The sequence below is a fragment of the Sorex fumeus genome, unplaced genomic scaffold (assembly GCF_029834395.1).
Source record: "Sorex fumeus unplaced genomic scaffold, SorFum_2.1 ptg000098l, whole genome shotgun sequence".
NCBI lineage: Eukaryota > Metazoa > Chordata > Mammalia > Eulipotyphla > Soricidae > Sorex > Sorex fumeus.
In genome coordinates, this window is record NW_026606155.1 from 45,864,376 (window position 1) to 45,883,017 (window position 18,642).

The following is an 18,642-nucleotide window of genomic DNA, read 5'->3' on the forward strand; positions in this document are numbered from 1 at the left end:
CAACTACCAAAAATTTACCACGAGCTCCATTTGTCTTTGTTATTTTTGTTGCTGAGTTAAAATGCTAGATCTTATTTCCTCCCCAGAGATTATAGCAAGCACTCCTCAAAATATAAGTACTGGGGCTAGAGTGATAGTGCAGCAGGAAGGGCGTTTGCCTTGCATGCGGCCAACCCGGGTTCGATTCCCAGCATCCCATACGGTCCCTGAGCACCGCCAGGAGTAATTCCTGAGTGCATGAGCCAGGAGTAACCCCTGTGCATCACTGGGTGTGACCAAAAAACCAAAAAAAAAAAAAAGAGTACTTCTACAAAACCGTAATGCCATTTCACAATTAATAAAACCCCAAAACAAATTATTGGTATCATATAATATCCATATAAACAATATTTGAGGGCTTCTGGTGGGGGGCATGATGTGGCCGGGACTGAGCCCAAGAGACATGTATTTCAAAGCATGTGCCTTGTCATTAAGCCACATTGCCAACCATCATATGATGACATCTTAATCTGAATATGAAAGAAAGTGATTGGACACTTAGTTTTCCATAAATCAATGTCCAACAATAGTAAATAGAAATCAAAAACATTAAATCTGTGAGGCTAACATGCTAAAAAAAAAACAAACCCAACTGAATTGAATACATGTTAGGTTCTGGTTGGATCCAAATCCAACTAGAACCAAGAAGCCAAGAGAGATAACAATATGCAATTAACATCTCCTCCTGGGAACTAATGCTTTTCCAACTAGATTATAAAATTTGCTGGTCAGTAGACTGGCAGATACACAGACAATGTCCTAAGTTTTTGTTGAAAAAAAAATAGTTTCCAGATCCTATATAAAATTATACCTCAGGTGAGTATATAGATGGAGATTAATGTAACCCAGATTTCATAAAACAAATGAAGAAAGAGATGTTAGGCATCAAACGCAGTGAACAAAATTATGCAGACTAAATTTTAGTTGACTTACTTAAAGGAATATTATCTGCACTTAGTCCACCAAATAGGAAAAGCTTATCATCAGCTATTGCTGTTAGAGTATGCCATGACCGATGTCTAGGGTTTTCTCCTTTGATAGAAATCCTGTGACAAGAACAAAATATAAAAACTTAGGCAATGTATTCATTTTTTTTTAAAGGCTCTGACCTGAAGGGGAAAAAATTCCTCATTACTTTAAAAATGTTGATTCCTCAAAGGCAGAACTGCAGACCAATGGAACAGGGTTGAATACACTGACATCTCCCCTCAATCATATGATCATTTAATCTTTGATAAAGGTGCAAAAAATGTGAAGTGGAGTAAGGAAAGCCTCTTTAACAAATTGTGCTGGCATCACTGGACGGCTACATGCAAAAAAATGGGCTCAGAACTCTGCCTAACACCGTGTACAAAAGTAAGATCAAAATGGATTAAAGACCTCAACATCAGACCAGAAACCATAAGGTACATTGAAGACAAAGTCGGCAAAACCCTCCATGACATTGAAGCTAATGGTATCTTCAAAGATGTCACGCCACTGGCCGAGCAAGTGAAAACAGAGATAGATAAATGGAACTATCTTAAACTAAGAAGCTTCTGCACCTCAAAAGAAACAGTGACCAAAATACAAAGACAGTCTACAGAATGGGAAAGGATATTTGCCGAATACACATCTGACAAGGGGTTGATATCAAGGATATACAAAGTACTGGTTAAACTCTGCAAGAAGAAAACATCCAACCCCATCCAAAAATGGGGCAATGAAATGAACAGAAACTTTCTCAAAGAAGAAATCTGAATGGCAAAAAAGCACATGAGAAAATGCTCTACATCATTAACCATCAGGGAGATGCAGATCAAAACCACAATGAGATACCATCTCACACCTCAGAGACTGGCCCACATTCAAAAGAACAAAAGCAACCAATGCTGGCGCGGATGTGGCAAGAAAGGGACACTCCTTCGCTGTTTGTGGGAATGCCGACTGGTTCAGCCCTTCTGGAAAACAGTATGGACGATTCTCAAAAAATTAGAAATTGAGCTCCCATTTGACCCAGCAATAGCACTCCTGGGAATATATCCCAGAGAGGCAAAAATGTATAGTCAAAGTGACATCTGCACTTGTTTGTTTATTGCAGCACTCTTTACAATAGCCAGAAACTGGAAGAAACCTGAATGCCCAAGAACAGATGACTGGTTAAAGAAACTTTGGTACATCTACACAATGGAGTACTATGTAGCTGTTAGAAAAGATGAAGTCATGAAATTTACATACAAGTGGTACAACATGGAAAGTATCATGCTAAGCAAAATGAGTCAGAAAGAGAGGGATAGACATAGAAAGATTGCATTCGTCTGGGGGATATAAAATAACAAAATATGAGATTAATACCCAAGAATAGCTGAGATCAGCACCAGGAGGATTACTCCATAGCTTAGAGGCCAGCCGGGCATTCTAGGGGAAAGGGCAGCTCAGATAGAGAAGGGAGCACCAAATAAAGGGTGTTTGGAGGATCCTCCCAGGAGGGGAGATGCATGTTGAAAGTAGACTATGGACTGAACATGTTTGCCATTCAATGCCTCTTTTGCAGACCACAACGCCCAAAAGGAGAGAGAGAACAAAAGGGAATGCCCTGCCACAGAGGCAGGGTGGGATGGGGGTGGGGTGGGGGGGATATTATCCATGGTGGTGGAAAGTGGGCACTGATGGAGGGATGGGTATTTGATCATTGTATAATCGAAACCCAAGCACAAAAAATTGTAAATCTACAACTGTACTTCATGGTGTTTCACTAATAAAAAGAAAAAAAAATGTTGATTCCTAATCTTACCTATAGGAATATTTTTAAAACATTCTTAAAATTCTTAGATAAATTTAAAAGAATTTTCCCTCTTAATTTCTATCCAACCTGGCTATAGAACATAGAATGAAAACTAAGAGCCCTGAGCACAGTTGGATATGGCCCCAAAAACAAATTTTAATTTTTTGTTTCTTTGCAGAGGCCACACCTGGTGATGCTCAGGAGTTACTCCTGGCTCTGCATTCTGGAATTATTCCAGGAAGTACTCAGGGGATGCTGGAAATTGTACCCAGGTTTGCCACATACAAGACAAACGTCCTACCCAATGTACTATCTATAACGCCCCCAAATATTTCATTATTAAGCAATGTTACAAATCAGTCTTCATTTTTTAATCTAGATTTATATCATCTTTTAAAAAGTTTATCAACTTAGTCCTATACTAAGTTCCTCCCCACATGGGGAGTTACTTTTCCTCTCTCTCCTACTTTCCAGCAAACTTTTCTTTTCTACTTTTTAAATAAACAAACTTGAGGTGGGAGATGACTCATAAGTCCAGAGCAGGGGCTGGAGCGATATAGTACAGTGGGTAAGGCCTTGCATGCAGCTGACTCAGGTTGGATCCCTGGCATGCCAGAAGGTTCAGAGGTAATTCCTGAGTGCAGAGCCAGGAGTAACTTATGAGCCTTGCCATCACCGGGTGTGTCCAAAAAAAAACAAACAAAAAGGTCTAGTACATATGCTTTGCATGCAGGAAGTCCAAGGGCTTTTGCCTTGTATGCAGACAGCCTGGTTCAATCTCTGGCAACCCATATGGTCCCCCAAAACCCTGCCAAGAGTGATCCCTGAGTACAGAGCTAGAAGGTGTGGTCCAAAAACAAAGAGGAAAGAAGGAAGGGGGGGAGGGAAGGGGGAGGGGAGAAACAGTAAGAGAAAGAGAGAAAGAGAGGAAGAGAGGGAGAGGGAGAGAGGGGCAAATTAAAGATAACCAACTATATTTTCTTTTGATAGTTTTATACTTTAGGACTCTAATCCTTTTTTTGTTTTTGTTTCATACCTGACAGTGCTCAGGATGGAATGCAGGTCTGCCAACTGCAAGGCAAGCAAGCATCTTGCCAGCTATGCAACCGCTCTGGCCCCTCGGATTCTAATTCTACCTCTTTATATAAAGAGCTGAACTGATAGCTAGGTAAATTTATTTTATAGACAATGAGCCATAATAAAATGTCATATGATTGCCCTATTATACTGTTCCTTCATCTACTGAGAAGAACCTAATATAGTTATAAAATCAGTACCTCCCGTAATCAATTTCCAACTGTTAGCATTCTTGTTTTATATTGTTTGATTAAAAACAATTATATATTTAAATTAATACATAATGTTTTATATAAATGGCCTAGAGGGGGAAAATGCAAGTTATGTTTTAGACACCCAAATTTAGATTATGCCAAACAGACACACACACACATACACACACACACACACACACACACAGAAACATACACCCATGAAGAAATGTCTATAGATTAAAACACTTAAATTTTAAACTTACCTTCCAGACCAAGTCCAGGTATCTAAATTTAGATAATGCAAATCATTCATTCTAGTTTGCTAAAATAAAAGTGTATCAAGTTAGTGTTTTATACTTTTCATGGGCTAAAACTAAATTCAGATTGAAAATAGATTATTTATAACACCAGAAGTTTATATACTAGGAAACAACACAACACATTAATGAGATTAACAGAGACACCACATTAATATCTCAAAGCAGAAAGAAATAAACTTAAAGTAATTGCATTAGAAGACAAATCAAACTTTTTTGAGAATACTAAAATGAAGGCTTTTCATTATCCTGTATAATTATCAATGATTACTCATAAATAATCTATTTGGGAGTAAAGTATAAGTAACCAATTTGCTGAATGACATTTTAATTTAGATTATTTGTATATTGAATAATTTCAAAATATCAGGAGCAAATTTTATCAGAAGCATAGCATATAAAAAGACAATTTCCATTAAAAACACTAACCAAAACACGTCCTCCAAAGACATAGCCTTTATTTCCAAGCACTGCACAAGTATGTGCTGCCCGTGGCTGTGGTGGAATTCCACCCTGCAAGCAAAGATCAGTAAATAGAAAGCAAAAATTGAAAACATGTGAAAGGAAGTAATATTTTGTGCTCAGAATAAGGAATCCCTCACTGATTAGTTACTATTACCAGTGTAAGTTAATTAAAACCATATGCAAAATATCATTTAACATAGTAATAATTATACACAAGTACTATACTACTCTCTAGAATTAAATTTATTCACCTTTTAAAAGTGGTTTCTCACTGCCAGGAGTATTTCCTGAGCCGGGTATGATCAAAAAAAAAAAAGAGAGAGAGAGATTCTGGGGCTGGAGCAATAGCACAGCAGGTAGGGTGTTTGCCTTGCACGCGGCCAACCTGGGTTTGATTCCTAGCATCCCATATGGTCCCCTGAGCACCGCCAGGGGTGATTCCTGAGCACAGAGCCAGGAGAAACCCCTGTACATTGCCGGGTGTGACCCAAAAGGAAAAAAAAAGTGGTTTCTGGGGCTGAAGAGATAGTACAGCAGGTAAGGCATCCAAAATTAAATAACAAATAAATACTAATCTTTAACAAACTTAATAATGTGCCTATCAAGGAGGCAGGCTGGGGATTGGAGAGAAAATTAGACATTGGTGGAAATGAGCAACGATAATGGGATAGAGTTAACAAATTGTATACCTAAAATTCAACAATGAATAACTTTGTAAATCATGGTGTTTCAATAAAAAAATTAATGTTTAAACATTGTCAAAATTCTCCTCCACAAACACTCTGAGTGCAGTGCCAGGAATAAGTCCTGAGCACAGCTGGATGTGGCCCTAAATCAAAATAAATTAAAATGCATCAAATTTTATGCATTTCCATTTTGGTTTTGTCTGGTAATAATTCCAATCTACAGAGTTCTGGTGAATTTATCAGTGATAAAGCCTTAGTCCCAGAGAGATAGGCTTGAGACTGTGACTTGGTCACTCTTTGTTTTGGCAATAGGGACAGATATAATCTGAATAATATAAAGACTATGCTCAGCCCTTTTTTCAAAAAACAGTTAAAGTTAAAGTCACTGAGAGCCTATGCAATAACAGTATAAGTTGTTTGAGTATCCAGAGTCATACTCTTCTTAAATGAGCAAACTATTCTTCCAAAGACAGAAATAGTACACAAAGAAAAGCAGAGAGAAGCCAAGAAATAGCTGCAAAGTACCATGATGTGTTGAATAACTTGCTCCAGTTTCTGAGCTTCTGAGAACCTTATAAGTATAGCTCTTGCTTACACTGCACAAGAAATTCCAAAAGATACTTTCTAGTTATATGTAAATTCACTATTGCTTAAACTAACATATATAATTTTTGCCTATTATTTTTGTTTAAATTGAATGACAGTGAGATAAACAGCTACAAGATTGTTCATGATTGGGTTTCAGTCTTATAATGTTCTAACACCTTTCCCTTCACCAGTGTACATTTCCCACCACCAATGTCCCCAGTTTCCTTCCTGCCATGCCCTCCCCCCAAAAACTATTACTTGTATTTGTTTTTGTGACACAGTCAGTGGTACTTAGTGCTAATCTGGCTAATCCTGTGCTCCCAGCAGTGCCTGGAACTGAACCGTCCTGTGCCCAGAACTGAATCCCACACACAAAGCCTTCTTTACATGCTCTCAGGTCTATTGTACTCTTCTCTTTCTGTTCCCTAAAAACATTGTTAAAGTATCAATCAATATACAAATGAAAGGCAACTTTTTAAAATACTTACTTTAATTTCTGGTTGAAACCAAGTCTGTGACTTTGTGTCAAATACATGAACATCATTATGCCATCCCCAGAATATCTGCTCTTCCTAAAACAGAAATATTTAAGACATTTATAATTTTCAGATTTCCACAGTGTCATTACATAATAGGTACTTTTTAAAAAAAACAGAGCTGAGGCCAGAAAAATAGTATAGCAAGTAGGGTTCAATCCCTAACATCCCACATGGTACTCCAAGCATTGCCAGTAGTGATTCCTGAGTACAGAGCTAGGAGTTAAGCCCTGAGCACTACCCAGGTGGCGCAAAACAAAACAAAATAAAAATTGAATTTAAAAAAATTTAAAGATAGAACTAAATGTTACTATAAAGTCCCTCCCGTTGATCATCGATTTGCTCGAGCAGGCCCAGTAACGTCTCCATTGGAGACTTTGTTGTTACTGTGTCTGGCATATCCAATACTCTCGGTACCTTGCCGGACTCTCCGAGAGGGGCAGAGGAATCGAACTCGGGTCGGCCATGTTGGCTGCGTGCAAGGCAAACGCCCTACCACTGTGCTATCGCTCCAGTGTTACTATGTTACTATACTATACTATACTATACTATATTATACTATACTATACGATACGATACGATACTATAGGCATATAGCATATACTATATATATAGGCATATAGCATATACTATAGGCATATAGTATACTATACTATACTATACTATATTATACTATACTATACTATACTATAGGCATAAAACTAAATGCAGAGAGTGGCTCAATAATGTGATAAAATGTAAAGTAAAACTTTAGTTACTGACTCCAATGTTCTCAGAGAATTTTCTCTGTTAAAATTGAAGAGGAAGGGGGTATGGTGCCGCCAATAGGTCAATCTGTACCTGTGAGGCAAGTGCATCAGCAGCATGATGGCGTCTTCAGACTTCCAGATACCCCCAAATTGCTGCTGTGCCTTTGGCCAGACCTCAAAAGCTTGGGGCAAAGTTTACCAAGAAAGTAAACAGCCAAAAGTTAGGTATGTAGGAAATACACCCACAAACCACCTCCGGCTCAGCTATATAATTGGAGGCATGGCCTCTCTGGTTCCTGATTGAACTGCTTAATGGCCATGATCCCAGAGACTCAGAAACAAATCTCAAAACCCAGCGGCTTTTGGCAGAAATGCATCCGGTCCCTGCAGTAGGTTAGCAGTGTTGGGCCACCCCAGGTGGGAATAGGTTTTGTGCCTTGGTCTGTTCCCCTGGCGGCCTGGTGGCCGCCATCCTCCATAGGCCACTGGACAGTCAGGTTTAGGCCTGCAGTGACGAGACACGCAGGGCCTCATGAAATGGGGGTAGAGCCAGTCCTGTCCTCCCCCCGCACCAACGAGACTCCAAGTAATCGCCCACGAATGGCCTTTCTGGCTCCTGATCAAGCTGCTTAACGGCCATGATCCAAGAGACTCAGGAGCAAATCTCGGAACCCAGCAGGTTTGGGCAGAAATCCCTCCAGATTTAAATGTTAAAATTTCAGAATTTTAAAATCGCGCAGCCATTACTGCAGCCACGTGACATCATATGTTATTCATAACCAGGAATAGAAAACAAATTGTCTACTTTTGCCTTTTCAGCAGATCTGAGTGTTGGGGTAAAATCTCAAATAATAATGGTGGGTCTGGTGTCAAAATATTGAACGTGATTAAAGTAGAGAGAGAGTAATGCGGAAATCATCTGCCCCACAGGTAGGGGGAGGGTGTGGGATGGGGGTATACTGGGGTTGTTGGGGGTGGAGATTGGGCACTGGTGAAGGTACTTGTGTTTCATTGTATGACCGAGACTTAGACCCGAAAGCTTTGTAACTGCTCTCAGTGATTCAATAAATAAAATTATAAAAAATGAAAAAAAAATAAAATTGAAGAGGAGTTGGGATAGGGGATGATCGGAGGGAAACTTGGAACACTAGTGCTGGTAAATGTACACTGGTGGGGGAATGGATGTTGGAATACTGTATGACTGAAACCTAATTGGGAACAGCTTTGTAAGGGTCTATTTCAGTGATTCAATTTAAAAAAAATTGAAGAGGACAGATATTTCTATTTTGAGACATAATTTCCTGAAGCATATGGTTAGAATTCTAAACTACTGCCATTAGAGAAAATATTGGATGGGGGTTAGATTATTTTTTCTATTAAGTTTCAATGACTTCTAATAATCCAAACAACAAGGCTCTCTTTAATCAAACTAGTGCTCATTCTCTTATTTTCTTCCTTTTGTTCGAGGAAGTGGGCCATTAGCTCACATCCAGCTGTGCCCTGGGCTTACTCCTGTCTCTGTGTTCAGGGATCACTGAGTGGCAGGGATCAGGGTTTCATATGCAGTACCCAGAATCAAACTGGGGTCAGCTGCATGCAAGACAGGCACATTACCTCTTGGGTTATCTCTCCTGCCTTCTTATTTTCTAAAAGACCAAAATGTTTGCAAGATAAAGACTTAGCAGTTATAGTTAAGGTTACTAAAATGCTCTATTACTTAGTTTAGTACTTGTACTAAACCACTTGTATATCAAAAACTTTAGTATACATTCAGTATTCTAATTGTAGTGCAAGTAGCAATGTTGTAAGTATATGTTAAGGACAGGGAGATGGCAAAAAGGGTTGGAGTGTACTCTTTGCATGGGGGAGCCCTGGGTTCAATTCCTGGCACTAAATAAAGTATTTTAGAGGGTGTTTTGGGCCACACCCAGCTGTGCTCAGAGCTTACTCCTGGCTCTTTGCTCAGGGCTTACTCCTGCCTCTCTGCTCAGGAATCATTGGGGGACCAGTACCTGCTGTACTATTTCCCAACCCAGATAATATTTCATTTTAAAAAGTCAGAAAAACATATGAATACATGGGAACTTTAAAAAATAACCACATCCAGGGCCAGAGATATAGTAATTGCCTTGCAAATAGCTGAGCCAGGTTCAATCCCTGGAACCACATACGGTCCCTGAGCACTGCCAACAGTGACCCCCAAGCAGAGAGTAAGGACTAAGCTCTAATCACTGCCAGGTATGGCACAAAAAATACAAAAACAAAAATATATATATTCATATCCAAAGGTATATAACATGAAATATACAACATACATTTATACTAATAATATATAATGAAATATGTTAGCAGATAGTGTTGGGGTACAAAGAGTTTAGGTTTATCTGGTTACACCCATCAATCTGGTTACACCCATCACAGTGCTCCTGAAGCACTTCCACTTCCATTGTGTTTATCTGTAAACAGTCTTCCCTATGCTCTCCTTCCCACCCAGTTAATCAGCTTTCCGCTTAATCAGACTGTTAATTTGTAAGATCAGTTTCCCAGAAATCTATGATTTTATATCACTTAATCACTTAATCCCCGTTATTCATCGATTTATTCGAGCGGGTGCCAGTAACGTCTCCATCCATCCCGGTTGCGTGCTAGCGTAGCCCAATGGTATCTGTTCGTTTTAGGAACATGTAGAGCCTCAAACCGATCATTTAGGGTCTTGACGAAGAAGTCTGACCATCTTATAGGTGGGCGTCCACGTGATCTTTTGATATCTCGTGGAATCCAATCAGTAATGGCTCTAGTCCAGCGGTTGTCTGTAAACCTCATTACGTGTCCAGCCCATCTGATTTTTGATGTCTTGGCAAATGAGACAGCGTCCCTGATTCTTGAGCGTTGACGAAGATCAGAACTCCTGATTCTATCTCTCATTTGAGTGAATCGTGATATTCCAAGCATAGTTTTTTCGATTCCTCTTTGAGAGACCCGAATAGTATTCTCATCCTGTTTTCGTAGGGTCCAGGTCTCTGAGGCATATGTTAATGCAGGAAGAATGGTGGAATCAAAGAGATGTGCTCGTAGCTGGAGGTTCTTTGTCCTTTTAGTTATTTCTTCAATGCTCTTGAAGGCATTCCAAGCCGCTCTCTTCCTCCTGCGCAACTCAGGTGCCAGGTCATTCATCATGTTGATTTCTCGACCTAGGTATATATAACTGTTGCATTCGGAGATGGTGGTTCCATTGAGAGCGAATGGAGCATCAGGAACAAGGCTGTTTCTCATAAACATTGTCTTCGTAAGATTCAGCTGTAGTCTGACCTTTCCACATTCACGGTCAAAGTCGTTCAGCATTTGTGCCGCTTGGTTGATGTTTGGTGTTATTAGAACGATGTCATCAGCAAAGCGGAGGTGTTGTAGTTGCCGACCATCTATCTTCACTCCCATGTTTTCCCATTCCAGTCGTCGCATGATGTTCTCGAGGGTGGCACTGAAGAGTTTTGGTGAAATGGTATCACCCTGCCGAACCCCTCTCTTGATATGGATAATAACTTCTTTGTAGAATGGTGAGATCTTGGTAGTGAATCCGCAATAGAGCTCATGAAGGATCCTGATGTATTGAGTTTGTACGCCCTGATTGGCTAGGGCTTCCATGACCGCTTCCGTCTCAACAGAATCAAAGGCCTTCTTTAAATCAATGAACGTTAGACAGAGTGGCATCTTGAACTCCCGAGATACCTCAATGAGCTTGGTTATTGTGTGGATATGGTCGATGGTACTGAATCCTTTTCAGAATCCAGCTTGTTCACATGGTTGTCCTTCATCTAGTGTTCTGCTAATCCTATTCAGGATGACTCAAGTGAATAGTTTGTAGATAACAGACAATAGGCAGATTGGGCGATAGTTGCCAATGTCGTGGATGTCTCCTTTCTTGTATAGTAGTACAGTCTTGCTGGTTTTCCATTGGGATGGAACCTTGCATTCAGACAGGTAACGTGTGAAGAGTCGAGCCAATGTATTGATGAGTACTGATGGTAAGTTCTTCAGGTGTTCAGGTCTGATCTTGTCTGGGCCAGGTGCTCTTTGTTTCTTTACTGACGAGATGGCATGTTGGATTTCGGAAGGGAGAACATTGGGAACGACATATCCATCATGTGGTATGTGGTATGTGGGCAAGTGGATGTGGTTATTAAAGAGATCTGAGTAGAAGTCATGAATAATCTTCTCCATTGCCCTTCTGGAAGATGTTATAGATCCATCATGATGTCGGAGGGCAGTCATCTTGGTTTTGTAGTTGGTGAAGGACAGGCGGGCATTACGAATGTTTTTCCCAGATTCTGCTGCATCTACCAGTACTGCTGCTCTCCTGTTTTTGAGGTCATCCTTGATGGCTTCTCTGCACTGTTTTGCCAGTTCGGACGTTTGTTTGTGGTTGCCTGAGGCACGTGCCAAGCCACGTTGGCGAATAAGTTCAAGAGTGTTCGAAGAAAGACGGTTTTTTGTGGTTATCTCTCTCTTGGCATTCCTTGCACAATCATGGAGGTGCTGAATCATTCGATCGTATTCTTCATCAATGTTGTCAATGACGGCATCTTCCCATGTTGCCGCAACAGAGCCAAAGAGTTCCCAGTTGGTGGTTGTTCTGGGAGTCTTCTTAAACCTTGCATTCTTTTCTCCTCGTTCCGTGAGGTAGAATTTTGCACGAAGAAGACGGTGGTCTTCTTTTTATTTTATTTTATTTATTATTTTATATATATGAGTGAAATATTGCCTTTCTCCTCTCCTTATGCCTTATGAACAGTTTACCTTAAAGTAATATCCTTTTTGTATAGATACAGGAAGACCATTAACATTATGCTTTGCAACTTAGGATTCGATTGGCTTTGAATATTATTCACTCCCGGGCATCTGCTTTCTCGACTTAAGCCTCAGTTGCCCTTAGTTCCTAACACCCCAAAAGCAAGGTCCCGACGAGGGACTGAATGGACCCAGGGCAAGCGGTGAGCTACCCTGGCAGCGAAATAGGCCAGGTCAAAGTGCCACGATTCTTAACTATAAATTAAGAGTTTGATCATAGACAAATTCTGTCATGATCCAAAGGTAACAACGAGACTAGGATCCTGCTAGGGGTGGGAAAGACTATCTGGCCTGAGCACCGTGGTCTGAGATCGAGATGGCCCTAGGAGAGCAATTCTATAAGTTTAAGATATTTCTTACTGTATCCATACAAAATGATTTATATTATATATGCTTATATGCTTGTTGGACAAGGAGAGGAGAGGCACACCCATGGGATTCTGCTCTAGGGTGGGTCCTCCTGCTGAGAAAGGATCTGTCCTAGGAGCGGCCTTCCCTGAGGCTAAGAGTTCTACCCCTATTGATTGTGACCGCACCTATGTGTAATTGTTCCCCCAATTCCTCCTGAAGAGAGGATTTAACGAGACTGTAGGAGTGGGCTGGATGTTCAGAGAGGATCAGAAGGAAGAGGAGGATGAAGGGGGATGGAGAAGGAGAATAAAGTAGCATGGAGAGAGAGAGACGGGAGCAGAGACAGAAGCAGAGACAGACAAGAGAGACTGGTGTAGATGGAGAGAGGAATGGAATAAAATGCGACTAATACCTACCAGCCTGGTCCTCATTTCTTCCTCCGCCTGACCATTGCCATCGATCTCCCTGGGGCAGGAGAAGGGTGAGACTGAACGCGGCCAGCGGGAGAGATAGAGCCACCGCCGCTGTGTGCCGTGCCTCCTTTTGTGTGAGTTTACACAGATAGTAAATCTGCAGAGTTCTTATACATCTCGGTGGTGAAGTTACATTTTTTCAAGTTATATATTAACTTGAACAAGGGCTGGAGCAATAGCACAGCAGTCAAGGCATTTGCCTTGCATGCGGCCAACCCGGGTTCGATTTCTCCGCCCCTCTCAGAGAGCCCGGCAAGCTACCGAGAGCATCCTGCCCGCACGACAAAGCCTGGCAAGCTACCCATGGCATATTCGATATGCCAAAAACAGTAACAACAAGTCTCACATGGAGACGTTACTGGTGCCTGCTTGAGCAAATTGATGAACGATGGGAGGACAGTGCTACAGTACTATATATTAAAATATTTCTGGCCAGGAGCAATAGTACAGCATGTAACCCTTCAGCACAGCTGGCTGTGAACAAAAGTCAATGGGTAAACCCAAAAATATATTTTACTTTTATAAGTCATGAAGTCTTTCATTAATAATAGCCTATTCTCTAACCAATAAGAATAAATAGGAGGGCATGGGGCTGGAGCGATAGCACAGCAGGTAGGGCATTTGCCTTGCACGCGCCCGACCCAGGTTCGATTCCCAGCATTCCATATGGTCCCCTGAGTAATTATGCCAGGAGTAATTCCTGAGTTCAGAGCCAGGAGTAACGCCTGTGCATTGCCGGGTGTGACCCAAAAAGAAAAAGAGTAAGTAGGAGGGCAGGGGCTGAAGTGAGAGCACAGTGGTTGGGCATCTGCCTTGCACACGGCCAACTTGGCCAACCTGACTTCGATTTTTCCGCCCCTCTCAGAGAGCCCAGCAAGCTACTGAGAGTATCTCGCACGCATGGCAAAGCCTGGCAAGCTACCCATGTCGTATCCAACATGCCAAACACAGTAACAAGAAGTTTCACAATGGAGATGTTACTGGGCCCGCTCGAGCAAATCGATGAACAATGGGAGGACAGTGCTACAGTGCTACAGGAGGGCAGAGTGAAAGTAGTGCAATTAGGGCATTTGCTGCCTTGCATTTGGTCAACCTGGGTTCCATCCCAGGTACCCCATATGCTGAGGACAAGATGCAGAGCTAGGAGCAAGCCCTAAGGACATCCAGGTGTGACAAAAAAACAAAAAGCGTAAGTAGGAAAAGTAACGTCATTGCCAGTTTGCTAACTTATACTGAGGCCAGTCTGTAGTTCTGACAAACATACCTAAAGGGAGGCAAATAGTCAAAATTTGTCCAGCTTTTCCTTGAGCCTTTACAAACTGTCTAACAGATTAATGAGGTATAAGAAACAATTTTTCCAGTAATCATGAAGACTAATATCTCGAGGGGAACCTCCACTAGCAAAATCCAAAAGCAAAAGAGAGAAAACACATTTTTCCGGTGTAAATTATAACAAAATAAAATTGAGAAAAGTTAGGATCATTATTTCTAATACATTATGCAGACACTAAATTAGTGATAAATAAAAAGAGCGAAAAATATTAAAGCAGTGATTACTGTCTTACCCAAGATGCATCATGAACATCAAAACAGTCTTGAAGTTCATTGTGTCTCCTACACCCATAGCCACCAAAATATATTATGCTGAAAGACAAAAACGACACACTTTTCAAAGTTCAACTTTTTTATGGAAAGTTGAAAGAGTTCATTTTCCTCACTCTAAAAACCTATACATGTGCATGCACCTCTGCTCATGCTCTTAGAAGACCAGGTGTTTCTGGGTACCTAAACTGAGTCAGAGGTAGCACCCAAAAAAAAAATCAAAACACATCTGAAGCTAGTAGCAAAACTGAAACAAACTAAAGCTGTAATAAAGTTTTAGATCAACTGCAGATATACTGTCTCAAATCAAATCATTCTAGCAGTCTGGAAAAGAAAGGGACTAGATCTTTCTGGGGATAAATATGATTTGTTCCAATATTCACTAAACTTTTTTCTAATGATGAAAAATCTACAAGATATGTGAAAAAAAATAATATGACCCAGGACCAAAGTGATAGTATAGCAGGTAGAGCACTTGCCTTTTACACAGCCAACCTTGGTCAAATCCACAGTACCCAAAATGATCCCCCAAGCCTGTCAGGAGTAATCCCTGATCATAAAGCCAGGGTAATCCCTAAGCATCATCACTGTGTGTGGCCCCAAAATAAAAAAACAGACCAACATAAATAAAAGTGAACCAGATCAAGGGAGGAAAGGGATGGCAAGATATTTGAATATCTAAAATGACCTTTAAACATGCAGGAAGAAATGAAAAATATCAGTAGAGAGATGGAGCCATGAAAAGGAACTAAATGTAAACACTAGAAATAAAAAACAATACAGCAGAAATAAGGATTCATTAGGCTTAACAGGATACAACGAAGTAATGGAAAAGATCAGAGATATAAGGATAGGTCAATTAAAATAATCAAGGGCCAGAGCCATAGGACAGTACGTAGAGTTTGCCTTGCACACAGATGACCTAAGTTGGATTCCTGGCATTCCTTATGATTCCAGAGCCCCACTAAAAAGTGATCCCTTGAGACTGAAATATAAGCACGAACATTTATAAGTCTGAAACTGTACCCCATGGTGATTCACTAATAAAATTTTTTTTTAAAAAGTGATCCCTGAGCACAAAAATAGGAGTTAGCCCTGAGCACCACTATGTGTGGCTCAACATCTGCCCAAATCAAGTTGAAACAAAGAGAAGAAAAGAGTAGGAAGGAAGTAAAGGGAAACCCAATCTTTGTGAAACAGTATCAGATGCATATTACAGGAGTTCCAGTAGGAGAACGGACAACCAAATTTTGATTAATAATATTCTCGTCAACAAAGGACCACTATCCAATAGTATGGTATAAACAAAACTCAATCAATATGCCATACCATATGGTCAAGGAGCATACCATCTGGTTTGTATAACTATACTTCATGACATTTGAACATAAAAATCACCTAACACGTATCCCAATTGTTAAGCAAGGCATGCCTGTAAGTATATAGAAGAAAATTTTAATAATTACTAAGAATTAACTGAACTTCATGAAAGGTATCAATCCACCAAACCAAGAAGCTCAGTCACACTTCAAGTAGGGCAAATACAAAGGAAAATACATGTGGATAAATTTTAATCTAATCAACGAAGAATAAAAATAAAGAACAGATAAAAGCCAGAGGGAAAAGACCCACAAATATATACATACGTAAAAAATATGTTTATATATGTGAGTATACATATATATATAAGGTAAGGTAAAGGCCCTCCCGTTGATCGTTGATTTGCTCGAGCAGGCCCAGTAACGTCTCCATTGGAGACTTTTGTTGTTACTGTGTCTGGCATATCGAATACTCTCGGTAGCTTGCCGGGCTCTCCGAGAGGGGCGGAGGAATCGAACTCGGGTCGGCCATGTTGGCCGCTTGTAAGGCGAACGCCCTACCTGCTGTGCTATCGCTCCAGCCTATATATATATATTGCAGAGTCCACATGGCAGAGCCTGGCAAGCTACCCGTGACGTATTCGATATGCCAAAAACAGTAACAATAACGGGTCTCATTCCCCTGAACCCTGAAAGGGCCCTCAATGTGGCAGCGCTGGGAAGGACGCGTAAGGAGAAGCTGCTAAAACTCAGGGCTGGGACGAATGAAGATGTTACTGGTACCCACTCGAGCAAATCTATGAACAATGGGATGGCAAGTGATACAAGTGATATATGTATATATGTATTCATATATCACTTATGTATACATATGCACACATATGTATACATATTTTATGTATATATAAGTGATATATGTATATATATTCATATATGTATATATATATTCAGAACCAGGGATTCTTCCTGGCTCTGTGCTCAGGAATCACTCCTAAGGGACTTGGGGGACTATATGTGGTGCCAGACATCAAACCTGTGTTGGCTGCATACAAGTCAAGTACTCTACTGGCTGTACTATCACTCCAGCCCCATATCATGTTTAGAAAATAATGTTAAATCATTCTAATAAATGTTAGTAAAAATTGAAACATATGAAAATTGTTTCAATCTACAACAAACAAAATACAAAGCACTTTTATTTTAGGGGCCAGAGATAGTACAGTAGGTAGGGCACTTACCTTGAACACGGCCAACCCGGGTATAATCCCTGGTATCCCATATGGTCCCCCAAGGACTGACAGGAGTAACCCCTGATAGTCCCTGGGAATGGCCCCAAAACAAAGCAAACAAACAACCTACCCCCCCAAAAAAAACCAAGAAGAAAGAAAAGGAACCAACGTCTGACACCTTGATCTTAGAATCCAAAACTCTTAACCAACATTTCTGTTGTTTAAGCCACTTAGTTTTATGATATCTTGTTAAGCAGTCCTAGAAAACTAGGTATTTATCAAAATTATAAGTACATTAATTTAGCCGAGCAATCAAATTCTGAAATTTTATCCAATTGAAAGATTTGCTGGGCTGGAGTGATAGTACAGTGGGTAGGACATTTGCCTTACTGCGGCCAACCCGGGTTCGATTCCCAGCATCCCATATGGTCCCCTGAGCACTGCTAGGATTCCTGAGTACAAAGCCAGGAGTAACCTCTGTGCATTGCTGGGTGTGACCCAAAAAGCAAAAAATAAATTTTTCACTATATATGTGTGCGTGTGTGTGTGTATACCACACACATATACACATACACAGCCATTAAAATCTAAGTACTGTTTCATTGTTTCATACATGGGAAAAAGTTAGACTACTGTATACCAACAAAGGAGAATACTATGCAGCTGTTTAAAAAAATAGGCTTTGGAGTTGGAAAGACAGTACAGCTGGTAAGGCACTTGCCTTGCATGAATCCAACCAAATTTGATCCCCAGCACCCATAATGGTCCCTCAAACCCTGGAAACCCTGCCAGCAGTGATCCCTGAGCTCACAGCTCAAGGTAATAATCCCTGAGCACAGTCAGGTGTGGCTCAAAAACCAAAGCATGTGTGTGTATATATATATATGTGTATATATATACACATACACATATATATATATATATGCTTTCTAACTAGATATTTTGAGATTTAACTGAAAAATCTTCATTATATACACACATATACAAATGAAGGTGTATGTATACACAAACACCTAGATAACTCATGAAGACTGTTCATTTTTTAAAAAAATTTTAAAGATTATTTATATATACCTATGTATATGCATATACATAGGTATATATTAAAAAGTTTTTTTGCTCTTTTTTGTGTCACACCCAGTGGAACTTAGGGATTACTCCTAACTCTACTTAGGGATCACTCCATCATTCCTGGAAATGCTTGGGGGACCACTGCAGTGCCAGAGACTGAAGCAGGGTTGGCCTCATGCAAGGCAAGCACCCTACCTGCTGTCTTAGCTCTCTGATCATCCATGATATAATGTTACCTAAAAGAAAAAAACAGCAGGGATACAGAACAATATAAAGAATAAACTCACATTTATGTCAGGAAGGAGAAAAAGGAACACACACACACACACACACACAC

General features: G+C 40.4%; 1 protein-coding gene across 1 annotated transcript in view; it reads right to left on the reverse strand.

Moving 5' to 3' along the window:
- Positions 1-18,642, reverse strand: part of KLHDC1 (kelch domain containing 1) — a 46,050-nt gene that overhangs the window by 14,087 nt on the left and 13,321 nt on the right. Inside the window, exons 5-9 of the mRNA XM_056133571.1 lie at positions 14,650-14,728; positions 6,619-6,702; positions 4,821-4,904; positions 4,338-4,396; positions 973-1,085 (exon numbers count right to left, since the gene is read on the reverse strand). Coding sequence (XP_055989546.1) covers positions 973-1,085; positions 4,338-4,396; positions 4,821-4,904; positions 6,619-6,702; positions 14,650-14,728 — 419 coding nt within the window. The remainder of the gene's footprint in view (positions 1-972; positions 1,086-4,337; positions 4,397-4,820; positions 4,905-6,618; positions 6,703-14,649; positions 14,729-18,642) is intronic.